This window comes from Molothrus ater, chromosome 1, assembly GCF_012460135.2.
Source record: "Molothrus ater isolate BHLD 08-10-18 breed brown headed cowbird chromosome 1, BPBGC_Mater_1.1, whole genome shotgun sequence".
NCBI classification, from domain to species: domain Eukaryota; kingdom Metazoa; phylum Chordata; class Aves; order Passeriformes; family Icteridae; genus Molothrus; species Molothrus ater.
Genome location: NC_050478.2, coordinates 5128024 through 5139266, shown reverse-complemented (window position 1 = coordinate 5139266; position 11243 = coordinate 5128024). Strand labels below are relative to the sequence as shown.

At 50.2% G+C, this 11243-nt stretch overlaps 1 protein-coding gene across 1 annotated transcript; it reads left to right on the top strand.

Annotated features, from left to right (window-relative positions):
- The first annotated feature begins 629 nt into the window (after positions 1-629).
- On the top strand, positions 630-8873 carry LOC118694899 (solute carrier family 22 member 13-like). Its single transcript, XM_036396222.1, has 10 exons — positions 630-1019; positions 2767-2870; positions 3307-3461; positions 3565-3733; positions 4786-4906; positions 5481-5575; positions 6078-6292; positions 7064-7172; positions 7901-8111; positions 8850-8873. Exons 1-10 carry the CDS (start codon positions 648-650, stop codon positions 8871-8873), a joined length of 1575 nt encoding a protein of 524 aa, XP_036252115.1. The 5' UTR covers positions 630-647.
- Positions 8874-11243: the final 2370 nt, after the last annotated feature.

Sequence of the window (11243 nt, the reverse complement as noted above, 5' to 3'; positions counted from 1 at the left end):
AAGCCACATCTATTTTAGGATTATCCCAAGAAACTGTAGTTTAGATCTACTTTTATGACTAACCAGTGTTTCTGCAAATGAAAACAGAGAGCTTGGGACACAGCTGTCAAGAGCAAGTCTATTGGACTACCAGACATATTTCCTGCCCCAGAGGGGAAGTGCTCTTCTGCTTCTCTTCCATATTCTCTCACATATCTCTGTCTCCAGGATGCTCTCTGTAGTCATTAAACCACTAATGGGAGCAGCAAATTTACTCTGTTTGCATCCCCACCCCCAGCAAAATTAACCCTCATTTGCAGAATCCCAGCTTCATGCCTCAGACACAAACCTTGAGCTGCAGCTCAGCCGCCTTCAGGAGGCCTTGTGACACTTGTCAGGCTGGAGAAGGACAAGATGTCACTGTACCATCCCCAAGAGTGACAGTGCTCTGGCACCTTTGATCTCTTCTCCAGAGCAGGGAGGGAATGGCTGGTGACAAAGTGCAGCCTGGAGCACTGCACTGTATCATCAGAATGGACTGGTGTGCCAGTGCAGGTGCTCATTTTATCACACTGGATTAGGGCTTTAGTGCTCACACAGTTTAAACATTAATATTTGCCTATTTAAGCCACAGGCACCGGCGCAGCCTGGCCACAGAGGTGCTCGCCATGGCTGAGTTTGGGGATCTTTTAAGGGCTCTGGGGGAGTTTGGGCTCTATCAGAAACTGCTGATCCTGCTCCTCTCCCTGCCACTACTTCTCAACCCTTTCCAAATGGTTGGCCAAGTGTTCATGGTGGTGGAAGTGCCTCACCACTGTGACACCAGCTGGATCCTCGCCGTCGGCCCCAACCTGACGCAGGAAGAGCAGCTGAACCTCACCCTGCCCCGGGGCCCCGACGGGCACTTTGAGCAGTGCTCCATGTTCTCCCCGGTGGACTGGGACCTGGATTCCATCCTGGCCTATGGACTGAACCACACTGAGAAGTGCAGCAGTGGCTGGGTGTACCCCTCAGAGCAGCCACCGTCCCTGCTGACCGAGGTCTGTACCTGCTGCTGGATCTGCTGGGATGTGGAAAGGAGGGATGGGAATATCCTGGCCTGTGCTTTGCTCAGCCAGTGACAGCTGTGCTGCAGAAGAGCTGTGGCTGTGACTTTCAAAATAATGTCTTTAGTCAAAAGTCAAAAGCCTTATTCACTTCCCTCTATAGTTATCCGGTTTTCTTTAGACAAAAATTCTTCAGCGTTCTTCACTTCCCTCTGTGGTTCTCCAGCTTTCTTTAGTCACAACTTCTTCAGCCTTATTCCCTTCCCTCTATGGTTATCCAGCTTACTTTAGTCAAAGTTCTTCAGCCTTATTCCCTTCCCTCTATGGTTATCCAGCTTACTTTCTGCAACTCTAAAATATCTGAATTATCAGTGGTTCCAGTAATTTCTCCACTGTAAATGTCTGGATCTGCAGATTCCGGGGATCCATTTTCAGTTTAATGTTGGGCACTTTTGTTGACATTTCACCTGGGTACAAAACAAGAGAATTGCAATAAGCCAATATTAACCATGACCATAAGCCTCATTGCCTTCTGTCATTGCCTTCTGGGAGGGGGTGGAATATCCTGGCCTGTGCTTTGGCCAGCCAGTGCCAGCTGTGCTGCAGTCAGGCTGAGATTTACTGCAGGGTTTTGCCTCCATCACACAGATGGATTCCCTGGGAGCTCGTTGCATCAAGGCGATGGTGAAGATGCCTGGGGAGAGCACAGGCAGGGACTGTGGGGGTGTGAGTCCAGCACATCTTCTGCCCACCATCCATCCCCTTTCCACTATCCAGACCTTTGACTTCATGATGGATCTGCCTGGAGGGATCTTTTGGCCACCCCTGCCACAGTACCCCCTGTTCTTCTGCCTGCTTCTACTCACACCATCTCCTCTGTGAAAGACATTCACCTTCCAAGTGCTTGCATTGATATTTCTTGGGCCTCCAGGAACCTTCAGGGCTGCAACAAGACATGCCAGGGCCTTGCAGTTGAGCAAAAGCCTTGTTTATCAGCAGCTCAATTTCTCCATTCTGCCTCATATCCCACCTTCTATTTTACGTGGTAGCAGTCTTTGAAAAGTTGTACTTGATGTTCTTGGAGGTCTTTCCCAACCTAAATGATTCCATGATTCTGTGATTCTCCCTCTGTGGACCTTTTCTCCTTTCTCACTTTCCCTCAGTCCTCCTCCCTCCTTTCCTACCTGCCAGCTCCAGCACTTTCTCATAAGTACCTTCCATGGAGCTGGGACACAGGAGAAAGTCCAGCCTCTGGCATTTGCAGAAGCTCCTTGGTGACCCTGGAGCACCAAGTCCATTTCAGACAAGGCTTCCCTGCAGGTGTCAGCAGCTGCATCCCTTGCCATTCCTCCTTTATCAGTAAAAAGCACTGCTCTCCTTCTCTTTCCACCCTGCCCTGCCTTTTCAGCCAGACAAGAAAGCTGATACAGCTCTCACCCCAAGGCCACACTTTAAATAAAAGCTGACAACCAGAATGCTCCCTCAGGGACCTTTGGGCTGCAGGGGAATCCTGCAGATGCCAGCACCCAGCAGAGGGGCACCAGCCCCACCACTGATTTGTGCCCTAAGTGCTCACCATGAAGGGCTCAAGCCCTCCTGAGGGCTTCTCTGCTCCCAGGGGCTGGAGCAAGAGCTCAGGCACACAAATCCTGCATCCACCACCAACCAGAAAGGCTGCCCAAGCCCAGAGAGTGGCTGGAGTCTGTCAAAACCAACAGCTTCTGTCTTTTCCTTCCTCCAGTTTGACCTGGTGTGTGACAGGGCGGTCCTGAATGACATCTCCCAGTCCATCTACATGGCTGGGCTTCTCATTGGAGCCATGATCTTTGGGATGCTAAGTGACAGGTGAGGAAACACAGCTCCTTCCCAGAGACTCTGCCCAGCACCCAGGGACAGCCCAGATCAGGGGGCAGACTGTCCATGCACTGAACCTTCACAGGATGCAATCCCCTTGCCTGAGATTGGGCATCTGGGCCCCCCTGGAAGGTCTGGAAATGTCTGAGGGTTGAAAAGAGAGGCACATACAGCCTTGTGGGGGGTTCCTCACAAATCACAAGTTTAGCCCCTGCTGGTGTCTCAGGCTTTTCCAGAACCATGATGTGTCAACACTGGAGACACTGATTTTTCTGCACATTGTTTCTTGGGGTATAAAGAGGAGCTATGTTCACATGGATGTCAAATCTCCTCTGGTTCCCAAATCACTTTGCATCCCTCCTGTGCTCCTCCCTCTCGCCCTGGGGTCTCTCCAGGTACTGACTGGGTCTTCCCTCTCCTTCCACAGGATTGGCAGGCGGCCAGTCTTTCTCATCTGCATCCTCCTGCAGGGCGTGTTTGGCCTGGCAACTGCCTTTGTGCCCCATTTCTATGTGTTCATGGCCTTCAGGTGTGTCGTGGGAGCTGCAGTGTCAGGAATTATGATTGCAGTCGTGTCCCTGGGTGAGTGGGACTCCCTTGCCCTGAGGGAGCAGACTTGGCCTCACAAGACACAATAGCAAAAGAGAGACCAAAACAAAGCTTGAACCTTTGTTTTTCCTCTTAGCTACAGAATGGGTTGGTGTCTCCCACCGGACAAAGGCGCTGCTCGTCACTCACACGGCTTTTGCCATCGGGCAGATGTCAGTGGCTGGTTTGAGTTATGGGATTCGCCACTGGAGGCTGCTGGAGATTGCAGGATCTGCTCCTATGTTTGCCCTGTTCTTCTACATCTGGTAAGGAGAAGTGCAGAGCTTCTGGAAGACACAATCCCAGGGCTTTAGCCTTTCACAGTGACCCCGAGATGTGTTGGAAAGTCTCTCTTCCCAGCCTGGCGGTTGAAGGAGTCAGAACTCTTCAGTTCTCGGTCTCAAGGTTGTTTATTGTTTCTTATCTATAAAATTCTTTCTCCTGGCCTGCAGAGGTCTGTCCAGCAGGTCAGACAGAGGCACTCTGTCTGCCCCCGGGGCTGTGTTATCTTTTTATACTAAAAACTACATGTACAATGTTTACAATCACTTCCCAATACCTATCAACTACGTTAGACAGTGAGCTTCTCCTCTAAACCAATCTAAAAGTGCTAACACCACAGCAGAAGATGGAGGCCAAGAAGAAGGAGAAAGGCTGGACATGCTCAGCTTCCTCCATCTTGCCCCCTGAACCCCCATTCTAAAAACCACAAAAATCTATTTATCCACCCAGTGACAAACTAATTATTATTCTACTTATACTTTTGTGGTTTGCAGATCTTCATATAAGGTTGGTAACTTGCTCCATGGGTCATAATCAAAGTCACAGGCATCTTAGGCTCTGTGCCAGGGTCTCTGAGACCCCTGGCAGGGGTCTTGGCAATCCAGGAGAGACAGAGAGATGTTCTGAATTCTGACAACACAGCCCTGATGTGAGGGTGTGAGTGAGGAAGAGGCAGCAGCTCAGAACCAAGCTGGGTCTTTCCCATTGGAGTGCAGGTGCTGGAGGAGCTGCTGCAGAGCTCAGCACATCTCCCTGGGCACTGCACTGCTGACAGCAGCAGCTGCTCTGCTTCAGGTCTCCAAATGTGGCCTTTGGAGCCTTAATTTAGGTACTTAGACCCATTGATCCCATGGGCCATTCACTTTAGAGCTGGGCTTGATGATCCTTGTGGGTCCCTTCCAAGGCTGAAGGTTCTGTGGTTCTGGGATCTGGTCCTGTGGTGATTCCAAGGCTTGCTGGACATGGTCCCAGAGAAAGGGGCTGTGGGGGAGCTCAGCAGGACACAGCAGCATGTGCTGGCCTCCTCTCCTGGCAGGGTGCTCCCAGAGTCAGCTCGCTGGCTGGTGACCAAGGGCAGAATCGAGGAAGCCAAGAAGGTGCTGCAGAAGGCGGCAGCCACCAACAAGCGCAGCCTCCCACCAGAGCTCCTGGAGCAGGTACTGGGGGTCCTGGCCTCAGACACTGCCCTGGGCCTGGCAGCAGCCCCTGGAGCTCAGCTCATGCCAGAAACATCTCTGCATTCCCACTGGGGCTGGCCTGGCCATGGGCTGTGGGGGACTCCAGCTCCAGCTGAGTTCCACAGGGACGAGGTCAGCGAAGAGGCCCAGCCTCTGCTGAGGCTCAGCCTGGAGCTTTCTGGGGTTCCCCTGGGGCTGTGGGAAGGGTTGAAATTCTTCCCTGGCTTTTCTCCTCTGAGGATTCCAGGAGTGTGACTGATCAGCACAGAGTCTCTCTCTTTAGTCTCTGGGTTTCCAGGCAGAAATGCCTGAAGGGGAATTCCCTCCTTGCCCACCCCAAAGTTCCTCCACTGGTGCATTGTTCATCCTGAGCAACCTCTCAGTCACCATCCCCTGTGCTGGGCACCCTGAGGGCAGTGGGGTGCCCTCCCTGCCAGAGCACTGGGGTCACAGACCTGCCCCACTGAGGCTTCCCATGGTCTGCAGGTGGGAAAGGAGCTGGACATGGGTTTCCTTTTCCTGCTCTGACTCTTTGTCTTTCTGTGTTTTGAAGTTGAAGCCTGAGAAAGAGGTCAAGTCTGGAAGTTTCCTGGATCTCTTCAGGACAAAGAACCTGCTGAAGGTGACTTTAATCATGTCATGTGTCTGGTAAGATATACCCTCCTCCCCTCTGTTAAAACTACTAGTGAAAGAGAAGACGTTGATGGTTGACAACTGTACATTAATGTGATTTTTCTGGTAATACACACGTGAATGTCTTGACCTGCTGTCATTCTATACTCCAAATACATGGTAAATACAGATTTATCATGTCTGGGCATGGGAAGATGATGATTATCCATGATACTGTGGGTTGTGTTAGAAAGGCTTGAGTAATTCCAGCTTTGGCAATCCCTGGGCCCTGGAGGAGTTTTCTGCTTATCTAGAAGCTTTGGCTTCAGTCTAGAATCTGCTCTCCATGTGGGGACCCATTCTGCTTTATCTCCTGCAACTATGTCCCGCACAACTTTCAAAGGTGCTGACTAGAACCAAAACAGAGATTGCTGGGAATTTAAGTAATTTGCATGCGTTCTAACCTTTCTAATTTTAGGTTATAAACCCCCAGAAAACATCTGGTGACATGTTCTATCCTGCTTTACTTGAATCTCAGGTTTGCAGACAGCATTGTCTACTATGGGCTGAGCCTCAGCGTGACGGATTTTGGTCTGGACATCTACCTGACACAGCTGGCCTTTGGGGCAGTGGAGCTTCCAGCTCGAATTTCCTGCATTTTCCTGCTGGAGTGGTTTGGGAGGAAGAAAGTGCAGGGCATTCTCCTGCTGCTGGCTGGCCTGATATGCCTCATCCTCACCGGCATCCCTGAAGGTGAACCTTCCCAGCCTGTCAGCAGAGCTGGGCAGTGCCCTGCACATCCCTACCCTTGCTCAGAGCCATCCTCCCACCCTGCCAGACCCACGCTCACTTCCACAGGCTCAGCTGCTCCCTCTGTCACAGCCCCCAGGCTGCTTCATCCCCAGCATTCTGGCTTCTCCTCACCTTGGATTCCTTCTCCCTCAGGGCTGTGCTGGTTCTCCCACAGCTCCTGGCCCTTGGCAGGCAGGGTCCATTGCCCACCACCCACTCACTAAGACACCACCACCCCCTGGCAGAAAGCTACAGCAGAAGTGCTTTAAAAGCTACCATGTCTCCCTTTCTTAGATGAAGAGAAAAGGCAAATGCCCACTCCCCCTCATCAGTTTGCATCAGTTTTTGCCTCAGTCCATACCCCACACTGCTGCTGTGCCAGGGCTGTGAGTGAGACTGAAGGTAACAGTGGAGCTTCCCAATGCTTTCCAGGTCAGGGACATGGCATTTGCAACTAAGCACTGCCCAAACACCTGTGCTGGCTCAGCAGCTCACTTCAATTGCACATCTAGAAAATGCCCAAGGCCTCAGGAGAAATCTGGGTTCTCTTTGCCAGAGGGTATGTCCCAGGTAAGGGTATGCTGGGCATCATTTCCAATGGGTTAGATGGTAACTTTGCTTAGCAAGTCTATCAGAAAGGGCTGTCCCAAGAAATCCCACTGCAGAGAGTTCTGGTCCCAAGTGAACCATCCCCCTGCAGGTTACAGTGGTTGTTTTTCCTCTTCCCCTCAGACCAGCCTGTGGTAATCACCGTCCTGGCCATCATTGGTAAGTTCACAGCCACGGCCGCTTTCTCCACCTCCTACGTCTACGCCGCTGAGCTCTTCCCCACCATCCTCAGGTGAGGTGTCCCCACACATCAGAGCTTCCTTCTGCCATGGCTGGAGGTGGCCACAGGGCCACATTCAGCGCAGGAGTGTTGACCCCTTGTAGGAGCGTCAGGGGGTACGACGGTTGGGGTGGATGGAGACAAGAGATCTCTGAGGCCAGGTCGTGGAACTTGGGGTTTATTGCAAAGGGCCTGGGTGCAGGGCCCTGCTGGGAGCTGCCAGCCACAGCTCAGAGCAGGACTGAGAGAAGAGAGGGGTAGAGAGGATGAGAGGGTAAGAGAGTAAAAGGGTAAGAGAGCGAGGTTCCCGTTACAATGCCATAAATCTTCTTCTGTGCTGAATATTCTAATTCTCACTAACCAATCTAGTCCAAGATACAAATCCTATAGCATTTACATACAGCCTGTAAGAATCATTACATTACCATACTGCCTTACATTTTAAACCCTAAAAACTCCTCTTTGGGCCCCTTCTGCCAAGCTGGCAGGGTCTGCTCTGACCCTTGGGCCTGTCTGCAAGCAGAGGGTGTTGTTTCATCAAAAGGGGATCACCTTCAGCTGGCCACACCATTGTTTTCCTGTTGTTCAGTAACTGAGGTATCTCAAAGCACGCTTTCCTTTCAATCTCACTTATAGTTTCCATATTCTCAAAATCTTTTGCCAGGCAATCATATTTATAAGGCTTTCCTGTTTCATCTTCCCCAACACCCCTGCCCTCCCTGTGCCCCTCTCTCCCGCAGGCAGACGGGCGTGGGGCTGTGCTCGACCATGGCGAGGGTGGCCGGGATCCTGGCCCCGCTGATCATTCCCCTGGCCCAGTACCACCGGGCCATCCCCAAAGCCATCTTTGGGAGCATCCCTGTGCTGGTGGCCCTGTTCTGCATCCTGCTGCCCGAGACCCGCGGCGTTGACCTGGCAGATGACACAGGGAACCAACAACCACTAGATGAGGTGGGTACAGGGAACTCTGAATTTAAGGGAAAAAAAATACCCAAAACAGCATTTTTAAGGCAAGAAAATTATCAGAATCAGGGATGAATACAGTCTCGTCTTCTCATCTTTCCTTCTTATCTTCAGGAACAGAAAACTGAAGTCTCTCTCTGAGACACCAGAGATGATGACAGAGACTTGGAGAAGGATGTCTGCAGATGCTCAGAGAGCAAGCAATGACTGGACAGGCACCACTAACAGTCTAGTCTTAGTCCATCATTCTTGAAGCAGACCAGAGAGGCATTGCTGCCTGGAAACTGGTCTTTCAGATGATGAACACAATATCCATGGTCACAGGGAGAGGAGATCTATGTCACTCTGCCTTTGAAACAGATGCACTTCCAAGTGTCCCTGAAACCCAGTTTGGTCATGCCTGGCTGGCCTGCCAGCTGTGTTCCCCAGTCCTTTGCAAGCTGGTACCCATGGAACCATCCCTGTCGTGTTTTACAGCAATAAAGAATCACTGTTGCAGTAAAGACACATGTTTCTTCATCCACCATAGCCAATCCTTAACCTTCACAGCTCATATTCATATGGTTTTCTAAAGGCATCCTGTTTAATTCTAATTGGTTAGTAACTTATTGCAACTCACTTCATTGGTTTGTTGTTGCTCATGTCCATGCATGATAAAGGCTTACTTCTTTACAGATGTTTTTTTCTTCACTGATTCTCATGAGTTCAGACTTCTTATTTTCACAGGTGTCAGATGGTTCTCACAGGTAAAGGCTGCCAGGCTAATTCTCAGAGAGACCTGTCAGGCCAGCTGTTAGCTGTACCCAGCAGAAGCAGTAGGCCTGAACTATGATTTTACAAGGCCTTTCTTTTGTAAGGTTTTACCCAAATGCAACAAATCACCTGTAGAGTGGCTGTACTGGGCAAAAGCGGGCGCTGGGTTTGTCCCTCCTGCTCTCAATCCCTTGGGTCGTCGGGCTGCACCTCAGCCCAAGCCTCCACGTTTGATCAGGATGTCACTGCACCCCTGTCACACACGTATTTAGCTTTTCTTTCCATGTGGTGTTGAAGTTGAGTTTCTACATGAATAATATAAATTATGCTCTGAGTTTGATAAGAGACACTTGTAATGCAATATGTGAATAATAAATGGTGTTGACTTTTTTTTTTCCTACTGTTTCACAGTTGGCCTTTGTAACTGCTCTTGGCTCTGGAGTGTTTTCTACACAGAAGTTGTAAGTCTGTAATTTAACATGCAGATGGAAACGAGCTTTGTTTCCATCAGACACAAACAATGCAAAAACAGAGTGTTAAAGCAGAGTGGCTGACTTCAATAAGGACTTTTTTCTTTTTTCAGTCTTCCAATGAACAATCTGCATTTATTTTCTCTACTAGCAGCTGTAGAAGTTTTCTGAATTGCATGGGAATGCTGCAATTTGATGCCAAATTGTGTGGGCATTTGGGCAGTTTTCCTCAGTCATGGTGAGCCTTTCACAGTGACCTTCAGTTGGCTGCTGCCAGCTCAGTCATGACATTTTAGTGTCATCTAGAGTCATGCAAAAGGAAGAGAAGGGTGGGCTCCTGTCCTCTGCTAATTTGTTTGCCAGCAGAGGGTGTATTTCAGTGCCCTCTGATGAATCCGTCTCCTCAAGCACATGACTACTCTCAAAGAAGGAGAAGGCTGCTCACTCAGATTTGCTGCACCCTTTGGTTTCCAGCCTCTTTGTGCTCTAGTAAATGGTGTTTTGAGGGCTGGGGTGTCCCAAGTCCAGGCCAGATGTGCCTGGAGCTGATATTCATTTTTTGCTTTGGCTTTGGTGCACAAACCACCCCAGTCATGTGGAACTTGGCCATGTCTGGAGATGGGATCGGGAGTTTGCAAGATCTGGGCTTTGGCACTAGAGGGAAAGGAACTGGGAAGGGGCTGGAGCACCTGGAGCCACTGAGGGAGCTGGGGCAGCTCAGCCTGGAGAAAAGGAGGCTCAGGGGGGACCTTCTCACTCTTTTCAAATCCCTGACAGGAGGATGCAGCCAGGAGGGGGTCAGTCTCTTCTCCCAAGTAACAAATAACAGGACAAGTGGAAATGGTCCCAAGTTGCACCACGGGAGGTTTAAATTGGATAATAGGGAAAATTTCTTCCCCACAGGGTTGTCCAAGACTGGAACAGGCTTTCCAGGCCTCTGGTGGAGTCACCATCCTTGGGGGGGGGGTATCTAAAGACACACAGGTGTGTCATTTAGGGATGTGCTTTCATGGTGGATCTGGGATGATGGCTGGAGCCAGTGGTCTTAGAGGTCTTTTCCACCCTAAATGAACCAATGATTCTATGGCTTCTTGCACAGTCAGGAGAGCAGCTTCAATGCTCATCTCCTCACCTCCTCAGCCATTCCCTGCTGGGTCCCTTTTTGCAAGGTTTGCTCTTCTCATGCACCTGGGGCTTCCCAGCATGGGGTCAGGTGAAAGGAGAGGGTGATGTCCTCTAGGTAAAGGGAAAGATCCAGGATGCTGACACCTCTGTCCCACAGCCAAGATTTCAGCACAGTTTGTTGGTGTCACTGACACTGAAAATGTGCTGATTATCTCAGTGGTCCCTGTGGGGCTGCTCTGACAAGAGGAGCTGTTTTGGCCCTGCATCTGTGTCTGGGGGTGATTTTATGATGATACTCCACTCCTGATCATCTCCTTTACATTCAGAAATGGCTCCTGTACTTTAAGGTTGGTCTGGGGGATTGCTGGGAGCCCTGGGGGCTCCTGCATGGGCTTTGTTCAAAGACTCATCCAGGATGTGCTGTGTGCAGTGCAGACTGGATGTCACTTTGCTGCTGTCTTGGTTTAGAGACAAATTTAGGAGAAAGCACCTTGGAATTAATGTTTCCTGCAGAGAAGGGCTTCAGTAATGCCTTTTGTCAATGAGAGAAATGAATACCAGTAGGTGAAAGTGAAAAAAAAACCCTGTTTATTAACAAATCAAGGTTCCCACGGGGCACAGAAAAAGATTGAATAAATGCTAGATATTTATTTTCAGAACCTTACCCTGCAACCAACAAAAAATCTCAAAATGCCCAGGGAAGAAATAAGCAGGCTGGGAGGGCAAAAATGGCAGTGGCCCCTTTGTCTCAGGGAAGAGAAGAAAAAAAAAG

What these genes read in the sequence shown, in the direction of transcription:
- LOC118694899 (XM_036396222.1), top strand. Translation starts at nt 648, where the DNA reads ATGGCTGAGTTTGGGGATCTTTTAAGGGCTCTGGGGGAGTTTGGGCTC. An exon ending in CACCGTCCCTGCTGACCGAG is followed by an intron (nt 1,020 to 2,766) that starts GTCTGTACCTGC and finishes TCCTTCCTCCAG; the next exon opens with TTTGACCTGGTGTGTGACAG. An exon ending in GATTGCAGTCGTGTCCCTGG is followed by an intron (nt 3,462 to 3,564) that starts GTGAGTGGGACT and finishes TTTTCCTCTTAG; the next exon opens with CTACAGAATGGGTTGGTGTC.